Source organism: Stegastes partitus, unplaced genomic scaffold (assembly GCF_000690725.1).
Source record: "Stegastes partitus isolate 25-593 unplaced genomic scaffold, Stegastes_partitus-1.0.2 Scaffold38, whole genome shotgun sequence".
In the NCBI taxonomy this organism is placed as follows: Eukaryota; Metazoa; Chordata; class Actinopteri; family Pomacentridae; genus Stegastes; species Stegastes partitus.
Genome location: NW_007577769.1, coordinates 1096583 through 1115337, shown reverse-complemented (window position 1 = coordinate 1115337; position 18755 = coordinate 1096583). Strand labels below are relative to the sequence as shown.

Here is an 18755-nt window from a genome sequence, read left to right as displayed (position 1 = left end):
GAAAGAGAGCAAGAGAAGGACCTACAGTAAAGGTTTAGGTCTGCTGGGAATCAAACTGAGGATATGCAGTCATGCACTATGTGGCCCATTTGTCTGGCTATTGGTTCATGCCCAAACAGCAACTTCCCGAGTCAAAAAATGTAACCAACACAGAGGCGCCAAAAACTGCAGTTTCTCAAATGGCCACTTAATGCTGGCTCCAAAAGCGAGTCAATCCCTTGAGACCCCCGTGTTAAAATGTCCAATTTTACAGCAGATATAAACATTTTTACAGTTGGTATGAAAAATGCTCTTAGTCTCTATAGCTAATCCCCACATTCATGGTGAATTTTTATATACCTCACCCATTCAAATTTCAGTATGGCCTAAAATTAGGCACATTTAAAGGCATGGCTGCTTTGAGCGACAGGTAGATACCATCACAGGACAGGGACCAGCTCAGCCCCCATTCAAACTCCACCTCTTTGATCAATTTTTGATTCGAGGTTAGAAGGACTGCAAAGGGGGTGATGGACGGAGTCACCACACTGAGCTTCAGAATGACCATTCAGTACACGTATAGGTGACATCATGGTAGGTTTGTCCCTGCGTACATACAGTCTGTGGTCACACCCATTTTTAGCTATTATTTGCAGTTTGTGTGTAAGATATACAGAGCTTCTGCTAAACAGTGAAACAATGGGCTCAATTAAAAACTTTCCTTATGCAAGAAACTTAATTCAATTCAATTCAATTTTATCTGTATAGCGCATATTTAGAACAACAAGTCAGCTCATAGTGCTAATGACAAATGGAACACTGAAAATGGGATTTAAAGAAGATATGAACAGAGATAGTGAGTTCAGAAAAGAAAAAAAAAACTACTTCATGTCTTGAAGGGAAAAACAGAGGCTGGGATAAAAAAACAAAAATAAAAAACAATACAACAACAGAAAAGAAGAAAAACAGGAAAAAACGGGTGAGATAGGGGATATAAAACCATGAAGGGATGCAATGGTAAATGGGGAAAATTTCGTGATGAGAATATGGCCACAACTTTCTTTATGTCACTTTTTCTTTTAAATAATAATAACAATAAAAAAAATAAAGCAATACTGAGGCATCTGAGCTGGACTAACCTGTACCTGGATCTACAGGTTTGTTCTATATTGCAGAAGGTCCTTTCCCTCAGATTTCATCCTTTGTTCCAACATCAGGCCACCGTCTCAATCATGTCTCATATTACCAGTTTAAAACAATGTGAAAACAAAAGCTGAAAGGCCAAGCAGACGGTAAAGATTGCACAGTGTGCATCTTATTTTTAACTTCTACAAAACTAAAACCTAGAAAATGAACACAAAATAGCACAGTAGAGTCTGAATCCCATTGTCTCTTTGCAGAGAGTCATCCGTCAAGCTGGGACTGGACAAATGAATGGTTGTGAAAAATTACTGAACACACTGGATGGATTTTTTGTTGCGCTGAAATGTTTTGCAGCTTTGTATCATTTATTCAGCAGCCTCTCAGTACTTTCCATTCCTGGTTCTGTTTAATCTTTATCACTGTGTGTTTTTTTCTCTCAGTGTGGTTGGGTGTTTTATCACAGCATGTATGCATAAGTTAAACCAGACATTACCATAGAAACTATAGAAAATGTACTGATGCTGAAACTAAAAAGTCAGACAAAATTTTACATTAAAAATGAACGGAAAAAATACCTGATGACTATCTACCCTTTTCTCCCACGCACCAGATACATGGCCTATCTACCAACATCTAAAATAATCCTCTCTGCATGCCTCTCTCTCCATGTGCTCTTCCAGAACCTCTCCTAATTCAGAGTCCCTCTACCCTCCCACACTCATCTCTCTGCACTGGCACTTTAGCTTTGGACTCTGTGCCTGTAGCTCTGCTCTGGCCCTGAAAACGCTAGGGCAGTGACAGTTAGCTCCATTTATCATTCTCCGCCTCTGCTTCTTGAAGGGGTGTACGTTTGCATGTCAAATAAATTAGTTTAAGGTCATCAGAGTACTCATAGCTGACTTCTCCAATCTGCAAATCTTATAGTACTCCATAATGCCATCGTCTTTGGTTGAAATGTCTATAATAAACCAGAAAAACAGTCATCCACAGTCTGACCAGGGACCCCAATAAGATTTTGCTTCGTGGCTGCTGGTGTTTTAACACAGTACAGCCTCCTGACCTGACGTTATTGTCATTTATTATTAAAAGCTTGCTGTGCAGTTTGCAGTGTAATATTTTCTTGTCAAAAATGCTGCACTGGTTTTGCAAATATTATGTAGGAGTTTAAATAATTAAAAAATTGAACAGAAGGCACTCAATATATTTCTTAGACCTCACAGAGACATTTTGGTGAGAAATACTGCAACTAAAAAAGACTTCATCTACCTGGCTTGGATCAATGATCATTTCACATCATTTCAGTTGTATTACAGTATTTAAGAAAGAGGTGCCGTGGGACATAAAAACGTTACTTATTGTGCTTTAAACCTTCCTGCATGTAGCCTGGTGTTTTATATACATACAAAAAAAATCCCATGAATGCCATACAAAGCAGTTAAAGCTTTATTTACAGTTCAAGCCAATGCCAAGGGTCAGTTGGCACAGAGACACTTTGATATAGATAGATAGCACAATGTGAAGTGTCAGCTTTTGTTGCATAATTTGTTTAAAATAAAAGAACACTTTTCAGACAGAAACTTAAGTTAGTTTTCAGAATTTCTGGGGAAGCACAGATCGAGAGTCAAAAGTGCACACAATGCTAAGGTCAGCAGAGAAACCACATTGTATGTGCTTTGTTTTAATAAAACACAGAAAGCTGGTGGAAACACTGTTGCAAACCCTTTGCACAACACTTCAGAGACTTCAGAAACTTACAGGCAGCATGTTGTTGAAACAGGAGTTTGTTCAGATCACACCAAGTCACAGTGAATCACAGTCAACAACTTTCATAGGCTTGAGTGTCGAACGTTGGATGAGTGGAGATACTGAAACTAGTCACAAAAAGTTCCTTTCAAGGAACTCAAAGTCTAAAGTCTATAAAAGGAGCCTTTGATTAATCCTACAATGGCCACCAATAAAGTTGAATATTCTGATCCATTCCCCCCCCCCCCACTTCACCTCTAACCACAGAAGGTGATTTAAAAGGTCATGGGTTGATTAGGATGTGTGGACATCCTGTGATATGCTTTACAGCAGCAATGGAAAAGTAATTGAAAATCCTGACACAGAGATGTCTCAGGCAGCACTCTAAAGATCTGTGATGTGGTTTCAGAGAAAGATATATTCCCAGGCATCGTGCCTGAAAGTGGCCCTGCTAAAAGTCCTCCGTGGGCTCTTTTCTTACAGGAGACAGAGACAATCCTATGAAATAAAACCTGCTGCAATTATGCGGGCTGACCGCCAAACCAGGACAAGGATAATGAGGATAATACCCAGACGCAGATCATTTATACTCACTGAATCTTGTATGCATGCAGTAGGTTACACACACATCTAAACACACACACACACGCACACACACACACACACACACACGCAGGCACACACACACACACACACACACACGCAGGCACACACAACCCAGCTCTGCTTAAGCAAACTTAAATAGATTACACAGACACACACAGATCGAGATGGCAAATCTTCCCTTTGATCACACAAGAATCCCTGACTGCCCACAAGATTTAGAGACCAAACGAAGTGACACATTCTCCATACATATGAGAGTACAAAATTACAAACGTACCGAAACAGTGACTGAATATCAAGTACTAAAAAAGGAGCAGAGCCACCATTTATCCCCTCAGAGAAACATCAGTCCTGCTTGGAAAGCTGCAATGTGTGTAAAATACTTCAAATTCCACTAAATACTTGGTTGCTTTACATTATTTAGCAGTGAGAATGACCTGACAACAAGATAAATCATGATAGGACTGTATTTACACTTTGAGGTGCAGTTGGATGTTGATAACTACCTGAGGTCTGACTACAACATGTTTCATTTGCCAAGGTGCTGGCTTTGTACATCATGCAGCAGATTATTCATATTTGATCAAAGCAATTTCTAAAGAGCACTTCAAACTTGATTAGCAGGATCACGAGAAACCAATGGAGTCTTACCACTAAGAATTTTCTAAATTTACGTACAAAGTCAATATCAAGATGAATAAAAAGTAGACAAATAGACACACTTTCTCACACAGGCAGAAACACTCATATGTGATGACTGGGAACAGATCATCAAAGAGTCCCTGAATCCTGCATGTGTTCTTCTTCCATTCCAGGAGAAAGGTTATAAAAACCTGAGCAGTTGATAATACTGACGAGTGGAAGAAAAACTGCCTCATCTACACCTTGATGCAAACACAGGAGTGAAATATGACAAAAAACTCATTTTGATGGCAATGCAGTGGCCTTAGAAAAACTTAATCAAAACCCCATTTAACTATACCTTTATGCACACAAAAGAGCATAGTGTAAAACTCAAATGAAACACTAATGTAATCCACAATTCAAACACAATACCATCTAAAGGATATGCATCAGATGAAACAAACAAACAACAAAAAAAGCACCACAAGAAAAAAAAAAAAGATACTCTAAACCTACACTGCAAAGGCCACAAGGACAGTGTATATTACAAAGCATAAAACAATGTTTTTTGGCAATCATGTAAAGGTGTGTGTGCGTGTCTGTGTGTGTATGTGTGTGTGTGTGTGTGTGTGTGTGTGTGTGTGTGCGTGTCTGTGTGACTGTCTCACCATGAGCATCACGATAGTAGGCATGAGTGACACTGCGGAAACGCTCCTGTCCAGCTGTATCCCAGATCTGTAGATAATAAAGAGGAAGGAAATCATTGACAAGATAAATACATTCTATCTTTTTACCAAGTGTTATTGTTTATGTTTGCTCTGGCAGCCTGCTGGAGCTCACTGTGTCCTTTCAATTCAATCTGATGAAACTTGATAAGCCTAGAATATGGAAATGAGATCTACAGGACTCATAAACAGTCCATTGTCTTATGAATTCAGCAATGAAAAAGACCTGCAACACACAGGAACGCTGACATAGCTTCAAAATTGGCAGGTAGTAGTGAGGGTTGTCTACTAATTGAAATGTTGGCAGTTCGATCCCCCGCTCCTCCACAGTCGAAGTGTCCTTGGGCAAGACATTGAACTTGAAGTTCCTTCCAACGACAGGCAGGCACCTTGTATGGCAGCTCTGCTGACATCGATGTATGAATGTGTATCAACTCTCAGATGTACTGCGCTTTGGATAAAAGCGAAATGAAATTGTAAACTCTTAGGACTAATGGATTAAAGGCTTTCTCTGTACACATCCAGCAGTCACGGCGCAGCATTAGCATAATTATTAGTCAAGCTCCTGTCCATCTGAAGAATGTGAATCCGATGCTCTGTCTCATTTAAACTGCATTTTAAACTTCTGTGACAACTAAGGAAAATCTGGCTCTTATATATTCCAGCTAGTCACCAGTTTTATCTGTCTACTGTTTGTTGCCGAGGTGATGGTGCACAAGAAGCTTTTCAAAACTTTTGCTGAAAATGATGGGGTGAGAATGAAATGAAGGCATATGTAATGGATTTACCAATTTCAGGGGGTATAACACTAATTATGGTGTCTTCTTCCTATCAGGAAGTTGCGTCTCTTCTCAACATTTGGCTCCAATGGCAGATCCATTTTCTCCTCTCTCTACAGCAGACCTGTGCAGGTTGACTATGCACCTCATTTGGTTTTTGAATTAAAATCATTTCCTAAGTTGTTTCTCAACACTTCCTTCTGGAACCTCACCTTTCTGGGTAAAGATCTTGTCATTACCTTTGCATAGCAAAACTCAGTTTTGTCAAAATAAATGGAAGTTCTCACCTGGAGCTTCACTTTGACTCCATCAATGTTCAGGACTTTGTTCTAGAAATGAAAGGAAGAAATGAAGAGTCAGTGCCTAAATATAATCATGTTAACACAACTTTTTCAGGGTGTAGAAGAAACAGCCTGAAGTGTGAGTGTGTGTTTGTGGTCAGAGACCTGGCTGAACAGTCTCTTCCGCTCATCCACCAGCCATACTCTCCTCTCTCCACTATATAAATATTGCACGTCTCCACCTCACTTTGGACCCTTTTTGATGAAGCTTCGCCTCTTTCCTCCAGAGGATTAACCCCCTCTGCTCTCCTCACCCCCTTTGCCTCTCTGTTTTGGGGAGACATTCCTCTGATCTCTGCTTCAATCTGCTTCCACACAGCATAATAAAACTGAGCCAAGTAGACAAAGTCTGAGGTTGATGTAGTTTCGAGAGCGGATGGAATCTACTTCAGGATTTGGTTAAAATTAAAAACATCTAAGTAGAGCTGTCATCAACGGTTAGTAGAATAAAAGTCTATTTTTACTACTTTAACTCTGAAGCTACTGTTATTGATGCGGCATTACTCATCAATGTGTCCAATTTACATTTCTGACCCATGGTAGAGAATGGCACAAACAACAGATCAACCAGCTTGTGTACCTGCCTGGTGCCCTTCATCCTTCACCTCATTGTTGAAATGTTCCTGTTTCTAAAACTGGAGGAGCATTACATCTAGTTGATCTACAGTATAACAGTAGTGCTACATGTATACGATCCTCTGTATACTATCATATATGAGAAAAAAGGGGGAAAATCCTCACAGGTAAAAACCAGAATCCAAAAAAAAAGAAGAAATCAGTAGCAAAGCTTTTCAGCTCTGTGAGACAAGCTGTATTTTTGGCAAAATCTGTTTGATGATAGCATTTATCAAATTGTCTGAATCAGCAGTATAAATCTTGACATTGGATTATGTAATTTGTCAACATTTTGTTGACTGTAATTCATCAAGTGACAGATATTGTCTGCCTCAGAAATTTCCCATATCCACAAATCAGACGTGCATGGTTTTTACCACTTAGCTGCATGTAAGTCTATCATCATAGTCCAACATGTTGGCTTGGTGACACCTGTTAACAAAAGTAATGAGAGAAATTAAACATTTCAACTAATGATGAATGTTGCAGGATTTACCAATTTATCCTGAGATCTGAGATAAAAGTCGTTGTAGTTGTTGAGACGTTTTATGAGACCATGAACCTCAATCTCATGAGGAATGAGGAACTGGAATTATCACATTTTGGTTGCAACAAGCACTTAACAAATTAAAAAAAATTACAGTTGGTAAATTATTACCTATGATTTTTTTTATTTTTATTAATTGATAAATAGATTATTCAACCACTTGTTTGAGCTCTAGAGGAAATGTTGACTCGCCCTGTATATGAAAAAAAAAAAGACCATTGTACACGTGTTTCAATATGAAGGAAGGCAAATGCACTTTATATTCTACATTTCCTCCACATTCACATCAGTTTTCTGTGAGCTATTATTTGCCACAGGTCAAGATGCTCTTTCGTGTCCCGGCATGCCAATGTGGATCACGTCACTGCTGAAAAGCCTCCCCCTACCATCATCCTCTCTGGGATATTCCTGAGAGCTGTTGCTGACCTTTTAATTCCACGATCCCTGAGGAGAAACGAGAGATATTTAGCCCCAACAAGATGCTGCTAAACTTCCAGCAGAGCACTTAGAAATAGATATGGTCTCTGTTGACGTGTTCAGTTGATCTCCCTACCTGGGAGTTACAAAGAAGGACAGCCATACATATTCATGGATAATCTGAGCTGCAAGCTAGTTGATAAGTATGTCCTGATAGGAATCAGAGTCTCAAAAGACTACCTCCTAGTTGTTGTTGTTGTTCCGAAAAAAACCCCATAATGTGCTGAGCGGCTTCATAAATATTTAGTGATCCAGAAAAAGAGTCTCAAGGTAGCACTGTAGCGAGGATTTTGGGTGGGTTTGTCAGGCTTGGTTGCATAGATAATAATGTTGGATTTGTTAAAGCAAATATTTGAAATCAGGTAGCACAGAACATAACACAGGCTTAATTTTCACTCAAAGTGTGGACTAAGCACGATAAAGCAAACTGTATCTGACCAGCTTATACAAGTGACGGTACTGTGGTAGGATGGAGACTTATGGTATTGTGGATTAAAGGCTGTCAATCACACTTCTAACAACACTGACTCCACTTTACTTTCAGAATTTTTCCAGGCTTCAGCATCTTATACACTGACATGGCACTCTACTCTCTGTAGTTTCAAAATGCTAACAAGAAGCTTTTACCTCTTTCTGGTCAATTTCATTCCCTGAGCTGCACCAAACCCCCTCCAAACAGACGCTGAATATAAACTGCTTTACTTACCAGCCCTTTTCTGGATGTTCACCATCTCATGACATATACTATATATAAATCTCTTTCCCCAAAGTTACATGAATGAAAGCATATACTCAGGACGGAATGACTAGCAGCACTTCACAGGAATCATAAATTACAAATGTATGAGGAGCTTTCAGAGGGGTCTGTTAAGTGTGAACCAATAAAAAATTAAAGGCAGCAGCATGGGGCAACTAACAGGAGCATGATGTTCATAAAACGGTTGTCTATGAGCCGCCTTATTGGTACACTTGATAAGAATATCAAAAGAGTGGCTATGTGCGCTGTCCCTCTATGTCTTCCCTTCTGCTCTGACAGCTTACTGGGCCACATGACTCACAGGAAACACATCAGAAATCACAACAATGAAGTACTGAGCTGTAGAACCGAGGTCAGCGATATACAGAGAGGCAGCGCTCTACTCTGCAGTCAACCCAACTCTAACTCCCAGCTGTTAAGTTTTCTAAGTCATGCTGACAGAGACATATGTACGAACTAATGCACACTGCACAGATACATTCAGCACCAATACCCTGGCTGCTTCGGTGAGGCACGCGCTATATCAGCTGGTTTTGGAAAATGTTTGTAAAGGATGATGAAGATTGATCATGTCGTTTACACCAGTTAAAATGAGTCATTTTCTTAAAGAAAACAGATTTTCTTCACATGTAGAGAGATATTCAAGGACTTGCCTGTTTCAGCCAAGTTTACATCGTAACTGGTCCACAACTGGTGGACCTGAACATCCATCCATTATCTATACACTGCTTAATCCTCACTAGGGTTGTTGGGGGACTGGAGCCTATCCCAGTCGACTTAGGGCCAGTCTATTGCAGGGCTACACTTAGAGACAGACAACCAAGCACACTCACATTCACAACTACAGAAAATTTAGAATCACCAATTAATCTCAACATGTTTTTGGACTGTGGGAGGAAGCTGAAGAACTCAGAGAGAACCCACGCTGCACGGGGAGGTTCACGTCCCGGGACCTTGTCGCAGGCAAAACATATGACTGACTGTACATTTTCTTATCCACAGACTGTACAATTTACAATGTTCCCTGAATGCCCCGCATAGCAGGCTGCTCTCGCTGCCGTTCGTGGCCGCGGTGCTCAGACCAGTGTGCGACCAAAGGTGACTTTGAAAAGAATAAAGCACGGAGTTGTCCATTACATATTTTCTTGGACGAGCACTTGTGTTTGGTTTGCTTTCCAGTATCAGCACAGACTACTCCAAAGAATATGTCAAGGCCACTGCAACTGCTGAAACACATTGTTTGAAGTCAGGCAGCACTTTCTCAAAGCTACATACACAAAAGGACCACAATAGCCAATATATACAGGCTACCTGCACTGAGAATGATTCAAAATACATACCAGCTTCTTTACCATAGCAGCAGGCAAATTTTCAGTCAAACACTGGAGGCTCTCCCAGGCAGCTCAGGGCAAAGGTCGCCAGTCTATCGCAGGGCTACACAGAGAGACAAACGAGCACACTCACACCTACAATTTAGAATTACCAATTAACCTCCAGCGAACCCGGAGAGAACCCATGCTGCACAGGGAGAACATGCAAGCTCCACACAGAAAGATCCCAGGCCCAGGACAGGATGCGAACCAGGCATCTTCTAGCTGTGAAGCGATGGTGCTACCGAGCTAACCACTGAAGTAGGTTTGTGAGATAATATTTGAATAATTAATTTATATCAAAAGGAAGTTGTTTCAGCAAACTGAAAGTGGAACACATTATTCTGCTTTATGAGGTCAATTCACAGAACCATTCTTTAGACAAGTCTCATAACTTGATAAAGTTAAAATACTGTTTTCCTTCCTAAATATCTCCATTGTTTTATGTTTCTATTCCTTCTCTGCCTGTCATCATTCACCCAATGATGCTTCGATACTCCACCAATTCACTCCCCACCTCTTTCATGCCAACGTTAAATATTCATGGTACTCCTCAGGGTTCGCCTCTGTAGATCCCAGTGACATTAAGGCAGCAGGTGGCAAAGCTGCTAGTCATTAATTACAAAAACCTCCCCAGGCACAACTGAACTCCTGCCTAATGCTTATAATTTAGTAAGGACTGGGGCTTGTATACAACATGGCAAAACGGTTTGGCCCTGGTTACAGGACCAGATAAAATATAACAACTGGGGACAGTCGTACAAAATGGCTTTGATTATATTTATACATTGTACATGTACATGTACAGAGTCCCAGTTGCATTCATGCCTTTCCATTACATTGTCACCCCTAATTCCTTTTAATTCAATTCATTTCTCAAGCAAAAAAATATCATTACTGCCACTTGCTGGCATGATCACGCTTGGCACTTTAATTGCACACACTCAGAAAAGGCAGGCGGAGAGGCAAACTGGCAGTCGGGAGAGTGGATAATGGAGAAATCAGTCAACCGAACCCACACTAACTAAAAAATTGCATAGAAATGGAAAGCAGTGAAAGACAAATGCCAGAAGACTGTTATCAGTGAGGTGACGGACTGTCAGTGACAGCCGCAATGGTAAATGGTCTGCACTTCTATTGCATCTGTCTACCTTGGTGGTTCTCAAAACACTTTACAATGTTTCTCATTCACCCATTCATACACACATTCACACACCAATGGTGACAGAGCTGCCATGCAGGGTGCTCGTCTGCAATCGGTAGCAACCTGGAGTTCAGTGTTTTGTCCAAGGACACTTTGGCATGGGATTGAACTGCTGATCTTGCGATCAGTGGACACCTCGATCAAACACCTGTAGTGACAGCGCATATATCAGGAGTAGTGGAAGCTTTCAGTGAAGTAGATCTTATCAAGGAACAGGTAGATTTTTATGGTCTGTTTCATCCCTTCACATGCCAGTGCAGCCTCTCTCCCTGCTGTCTTATTTTTCCTCTCTTTTAATTACTTCCTCTCTAAAATGTGCTTCACAGACTCTTCAAATGGTATCTGCAGGTTTTTAACTTGTTAAGTCCTTCCTGGAACCAAATTTTGAAGACATAAATAGGTAGAGTCAGTTTTTATTTTCCTATATGCAAAACTTTATGGCTCAGGCAAGGTTTAAAATCTGAAACCCCCCCCAAAAAACTGGACGAGCAATATACGTTTTATGGATCGAAAACTACAATGTATACAGGAATTCAGTATTTGGTTTATGAATGTCAACATGCAGTGTTTTACAAATGGATTAGACATGGCTGACTTAACCATCTGGAACATTTAGTTCTTTAAATTCAAAGTTCATACATTTATAGAATTACAACAGGCAAGTTTGCCACAAGCAAAAAAGGAAATTCAACCTTGTTCTCTGCATTGCAAACATTCATCTTGAATACAGAAAAAGTGATGAATCAGTGCTTTTGCTTTTTATCAAAGCAACAAACTCAAACTCTCTGCTTCTGTCACCAAATTGATTTTGACTCCTTTTGATCTGCAGAGTCATGCCAGTGTCAAATAGCTGCAAAATCAACTGCATTTTTGCATAAGGAAAATCAAAGGCCAGGTGTTTAACAATACTAAGGCAAAATTAAAATTAATTAAAAAAAGGTATGCAAATTCACTCGCACCAAGTGTATCTAGTTTTTGCATCCGACTCAGTTGCAGTAATAATGCGATGACTAACATCCACTTGTTGCATGAATCGCTCTCAAAACCATCTGAAGATGATGACCTCATTCTCATTTAAACAAAACAATTTATAGCCATTGCAGAGAAACTTTGAAATACAGCATATAACAATATACTCCTAAAAAATCTGTAACAGTTAACAGTTAGGACACCAAAGTCCCTCAGTCGTCTGAGGTGGTAGAGATGCTATCGAGCCTTCTTTACCAGGGTGTTGTTGTGACAGGACCACGTCAGGTCCTGCGTGATGCTGACACCCAGGTACTTGAAGCTCTCCACTGGCTCCACCTCTGTCCCACTGATCCTGAGTGGGTGGTATGCGTTCTGCTGCTTCTTACTGTAGTCCACAATCAGCTCTTTGGTCTTGCTGATGTTCAGGAGGAGACTGTTGTCTCTGCACCAGTCCTCCAAGTGGGCGATCTCCATCAAATAGTCCTGCTCGTTGTTGTTGGAGTTCAGACCCACCACTGCTGAGTCCTCAGCAAGCTTTATGATGGTCTTAGAGTTTGATGTGGACAGGCAGTCATTAGTGTAGAGTGAGTACAGCAGAGGGCTCAGCACACAGCCCTGGGGGGCACCGATGTTCAGGGTGTGTGAGGGGGACAGGCGATTACCCACTTGAACCACCTATGGTATGCTGGTGAAAAAGCTGTAGACCCACCTGCACAGGGAGGAGGTGAGTCCGAGGTCCTGCAGCTTAGTGACCAGTTTGGAGGGGATTGGTAGTGAACGCTGAACTGAAGTACACAAACAGCATTCGCACATAATTCCGCTTCCGAGTGTCCAGGTGGGCCAGGGCTGTGTGTAGCAGGTGATTTATGGCATCGTCTGTGGATCTGTTTGGCCAGTATGCCAACTCTAGAGGGTCCATGGAGGCAGGTACGGAGGAGGTGATGAAATTTCTGACCCGTCTTTCAAAACATTTCATCACCACAGTGGTAAGGGCAATGGGCCGGTAGCTGTTAAGACAGATGGGCTTGGCTTTCTTGGGGACGGAAACAATGACAGACTGTTTAAAGCACCTGGGGATGATGCAGAGGTTGAATATTTCTGTGAACACCGGTGCAAACTGGTTGGCACAGGTTTTCAGGACACGGCCTGTTATACTGTCAGGTCCTGCAGCTTTCCTGGTATTCACGCGTTAAAACATCCTCCTCACGCCATGCTCCGTCACGGCGAGCGCCTCCTCCTCTCTGCCAGGCAGGAAGTGCGTGTCGAGGCTCCCAGCCGAGAGACACGCATAAAAGTTGTTGAGTTTGTCGGCCAGAGAGATGTCAGCACTCACCATGGCCATCGGTGTTGCTTTGTAGTCCCTTATTGTTCTTAGTCCCTGCCACAGTCCCTCTGCTGCAGCTGTGACTCTAGCATGTCCCTGTACCTCTGCTTGGCCTCAACCAAAAATATCACAGACAACTGAAAGCATACCTACTCTTCAACCAATTGATTGGTCATGGGGGAAGAAATGTATATTTTTATCTCTGGATAAAGTCCATTTTATAGCTCTAGGTAATCTCTAGAATCTAGAGTCTAGATTAACTAAATTGGACACAGTGTGCTGAACACACTCGACCTGTTTTCAAAACACCCGCTGCTCACAGTTAGTCTGTTCCTTCCATCAGAAACAATAATGGAATAATCATGGAAGGTGGTTATTGTAGCTTATGAAAGTAACACAGGTGACTGTTTAACCAATGAGAATTTGGTTGCATTAGAGCAAATCAACCAACCGATTAGCCAACTGACTACAGACAAAATATGTATATGCAAGTTATGTGTGTGTGCGTTGTAACTGGTTGAAACAAACACAATGTCCTACAGTACACAGCGACATCACCAATCAAATCCAATTGTGAATCAGTGCTGTATATGTGCGTAGGTAGGTTGTCCAGGTGTTTTCTAATTTTCTTTCGGTTACACACCCTGAGAAGCAGCAGGAGTGGCCAGGTACACCTGTGGCCACTCTGCAATTAACATGCAGCTTAGAAGCTTGGCAATCCTGATCATCGTTGCCAGTGGGCCAAATCAGCAGCCTGTGTGCTGTACCCTGTTGTGGTCTTTGTGTTTTCTCTTGGCCAGGCATGTGTGGGGCCTTGCAGACTTCAGATTGGCTTCATTCTTTTTCTTAGAAGCTTGTTTTCAGTGAAATTTAGTTTTGCCTTCATTGTAAATAAATCGCTTTTTGGTACTCAATCACTTTTTTTTCTTTAACTTGGCTTTCAAAACATAATCTGTTAGTCCCCTCATCCCCTAGTTTCATTCACTGGGATGTCACAGTAATAAATGATATTATAAGTATTGAAATTGTTTACTTAAGTATGAATAGAAATAACAATGCACACACAAACAAATCCCAAAAATGTAAAATCTTAATCCGCAAAGTAACTTCTAATTATACAGTAGCTGTTAGATGAAGGCAGTGGAATACAAATTTAATGGAATTTAAGTATATATCACAGTGGAAATAGTTAAGTAAAGTACCTCAAAATTGCAAAAAGCAGTACATTTTGATATTTGACAGGCTGGAACAATCTCATGTTAGGCATTTTGCTTAAGTAATCTAATAAAAACAGTAAGAGGCTTTCCTTCTTTGTGTCTTTAGTTAATCAGACTAAATGTTGCTGCTTCATTCCCATGTGAACACACTTTAGTTAATGGTGTGCACTCAGTAATCATAATTTTTGTTTTTGGCAGCTTATTTTTAAAATCCTCTTTGAACTTTATACACTGGACCAAGTACCTCTTGAGCTCAACAGAGATTCTGCCTAAATTTAAACACACCACCTGCATCCAAAATTTGAGTGACCAGGAAGTAGATGGTGCCAGAAGAGAGAAGCATAGATGCATTGCAAATACTGCCTGCCTGGATCTCCTCTGGTTTATTAACAGTTACCACATCAGCATTGTCCTCAGCGTGTTTGTATATTCTGTGTGCATGTGTGTGTGTGGCTGTGTCACTGACAGCTGCTAAATGTGTGCATATTCATGACTGGAAAGAACGGGATGGAGACCACAAAAGTATCTCATTCCACGATTTAACACAAGGAACACACCCACCCCTAATCAATATGCACAGATTTATAATTCGTAAATAGCTTGTTTAATATCCTTACCTACAAGTTATATGTTTATATACACATATTTTCTTGAGCCTGAGCCAATTCCCTTTTACTTGAACACACATGCAGCATATGTATGTTTTCTAGGGTTTATTAATTGTATGAAACACACAATGACTCAGTCTGCTAATGCAGCCACAAAAACCTGCTTACTGGAGGTTGACTAAACCTCAGAAAATACAACCTTTGTGATGAATCAGAGGTCAAGGCGGGGTGACAGGCTCAGCATCACAGGGGTCAGAGGTCAAGGAACAAATCTATATTTTCATTTCCAGTTTCAAGTGATACAACAAAGAACATCAACAACCTCACAGACATGTGTTCAAGTTCATTGTAGATTTTATGAATAAAAAAATAACTTGAAATATATACCGAGCAGGAAATTCATAATAAACACACACATGGAAACAGTCTGTAAATAAACAGCCATGAGGAATAATGTGCAGTAAGTCTCACAGGGAGTGCTCAGTAGCTTGTAGTATTCAGTGTTGGCTGCAGTAGAAATGGATAAAAACCTGAGTCGCTTTGGGTAAGGGCCAAATCATTAAGCCAGCTATAAGAGTTACAGCATCTGTGGCAAGGCTTGTAGGATTCTCCTCAGTTAGTAGGTACCAACAGCATTTTAAGGAGGGACAACCCATGAACTGATGACCGGGATATGCTGGAGCAGGTCTGATCTTTGGCAGCAACTTCTACAAGAATCCCACCTTCAGAGTTCATGCCTTGGCAGGCCGGAGCTGTTTTGTTGTCATGACAAGGACAAACAGTAGATTTCAAATTACATAAATGGTCTGTACTTAGTGAACATAGTGCAAGTTGAATTTCTACAGTCCAGATTATCTGTAGAACTATATGGCACAGAAATTCCCAGTATCTGTCACAATACTGCACAATAGAGAATAGGTGTCCCTCCCTTGATGCAGTCCATGGCAAAGACCTGCCACCTTACTCCAGAAATCCTTTAGGGCAAGTGGGTGCATCATTTTAACAGATACATTCTGAACTCCTCTTTATATTTCCAAAGACGTATAGCATGTGCTGTAAGTGTCCATTGTTGGGGGGCCATTGTGTGCTGACTAGACTAAAAAATGTACAACTAGTTTGACTCCCGGTCGCCTCATAGCTACAAGATCCATGTCCCGGTTACGACGTCCGGGATCTTTCTGTGTGGAGTCTACATGTTCTCCCAGTGCAGTGTGGGTTCTCTCTGGGTTCTCCTGCTTCCTCCCACAGTCCAAAAATATACTGAGGTTAATTAGTGATTCTAAATTGTCCACAGGGGTGAATGTGAGTGTGTTTGTATGTCTCTAGCCCTGTGATAGACTGGTGACCTGTCCAGGGTGTCCCCTGCCTTCGACCTAAGTCAGCTGGGATAAGCTCCAGGCCCCCCGCAACCCCAGTAAGGAAACAGCGGTGTATAGATAATGGATGGATGGATGGTGTGACCCCCCTGTGACTCTGTTAATCCTCTCTCCCACCCCCCTGTGCTACCGCTCCCTCTGTCTCATCTCCTTACTCTCAGCAATGGCAGGAAGAACATACTCATCCTTGCTACCATGTAAACGCACACACACACTTATCAAGACAAATTTGAGCCCTGACTGCAGAAAAAGACAAGTGTTCATAGATGGAAAATTTTTGGTACAAGGAAGTTGTCTGATCAGAAGCAGTTGGCCCATGGTAGCAACAGGCACTGACCATATGGAATCCAGAGGACTCAAAAAGTTGGAAAACAGTGTTGAAATGCATCCCTACATCAAGTTATCTTAAAGTCAAACAACCAAAATGTTTGGTGAAGATTCTGCAGTTGCCTTATGCGGTGTTCACACCAGATGCAAATTCATCGTGCAATTTACGCAATTCGCGCGTTTGGATGCGTGTATGCACTGAGTTCACTTGCTTCATTCGCGTGCTAAACGTGGAGAGATTCATGTCTGAATTAATGCGAATGACGCAAATCCAGATGCCGCCGTGTCTGAGTCCATCAGACCCTCCAGAGACGCACACAGCTTGGGGAATTCCACCACGTACCCCAGGAGCTGCGCCTGGATGATGGCCACTTCCAGCACTATTTTTGGCTGACCCGGACGCAGTTTGACGACCTCTTGGAGAGGATTGGTACCAGAATATCCCTCCAGGATACCAACTACAGGTGCTCGCTGGGATAGAGCAATGTTTTTTCCTCGCCACATACAACAATAACACGGACGAGTGGACGCCAACAGGAGTACATTGACCACAGCGACGAGGAGCCAGCGGAGGTTTATCAAGCATTGCGATAGCTAGCAAGTTGGCTCACTAGCTTGCTAAGTTGAAGAGGTGGCATTCTTGTGTGTGGACTGGAGGAGAGGGACAGCCAGTTTGCTGAGCACTGAGATCTGCCTTGGCTAGTGATGTGGCTACTTATCTTCTGGGGTGAGTAAATCAATCAGTATTCACGATGTAGTTGCAAAAAACTGAATGAATCATGTTCTTGACGTCACCAGAGAATCTCTCTGATTGGCCATAATGAAAGATCGCTAAAGTTCACATTTTTCAACGTGCACATCAAACGCGATGTGCTCCCTGCATAACAGGTCAGGGGACAACTGAGGAAGATCCGACACAGGAAGGCAGCAGGACCGGACAAGGTGTGTCCACGGATGCTCAAGTCCTGTGCTGCTCAACTGGGGGAGCCGCTACAGCCGCTACAGCACATCTTCATCCTCAGCCTGCAGCTGGGGACAGTGCCCACCCTCTGGAAGACATCCTGCATCGTTCCAGTGCCAAAAAAGCCCCGGCCCAGCGAGCTGAATGACTACCGACCAGTGGCACACACTTCATACCTGATGAAGACGCTGGAGCGACTCCTCCTCCACCTCCTCAGGCCCCAGGTTCAACACGTCCAGGACCCGCTACAATTTGCCTTCCGGGCAAATGTTGGGGTGGAGGATGCTGTGCTATACCTCCTCCATCGAGCCCACTCACACCTGGACAAGGGAAGCGGCACTGTGAGGATTCTTATTATGGACTTCTCAAGTGCCTTTAACACCTTCCAGCCCCCACTACTGTGGGGAAAGTTAGAAAGGATGGGAGTGGACTCGTGCCTGGTGGACTGGATCTCCGACTACCTCACTGACAGACCACAGTATGTCAGGCTGAAGGACACCACATCTGACACTGTGGTCGGCAGCCCAGGGGCCCCTTAGGGGACAATCCTGGCCCCTCTCCTCTTCACCCTGTACACCTCGGACTTCAATTCAATTCAATTCAATTCAATTTTATTTGTATAGCGCATATTTACAACAACAAGTCATCTCATAGCGCTTCACAAAGGCAGAAACAGAAACAGAAACACCCAACAATCCAAAACATCTGGATTCCCTATAAGCTTCAGCAGTTATTCTGTTACAACTCGGAGCTGTGCCACATACAAAAGTATGCAGATGACATAGTCATCATGGGGTGTATCAAGGATGACAGAGAGAGTGAGTACAGGAGTCTGGTGGACGATTCTGTTGTCTGGTGCTGAGAAAACCACCTGCAGCTCAACGCCTCAAAGACGTCAGGAAATCTGGGCCATGCCTACGACCACTTCTGATTGAGGCACATGAGGTTGAACTTGTACAAAACTACAAGTACCTTGGGCTGTGGCTAGACAACAAGTTGGACTGGACATGCAACACAGACTACCTGTACAAGAGGGGACAGAGCAGGCTGTACTTCCTGAGGA

At 42.1% G+C, this 18755-nt stretch overlaps 1 protein-coding gene across 1 annotated transcript in view; it reads right to left on the bottom strand.

Moving 5' to 3' along the window:
• The window catches only part of LOC103373531 (ras-related protein Rab-26), a 55400-nt gene that overhangs the window by 25493 nt on the left and 11152 nt on the right, over window positions 1–18755 (bottom strand). Inside the window, exons 3-4 of the mRNA XM_008303437.1 lie at window positions 5887–5928; window positions 4764–4830 (exon numbers count right to left, since the gene is read on the bottom strand). Of these exons, the coding sequence (XP_008301659.1) occupies window positions 4764–4830; window positions 5887–5928 (109 nt within the window). The remainder of the gene's footprint in view (window positions 1–4763; window positions 4831–5886; window positions 5929–18755) is intronic.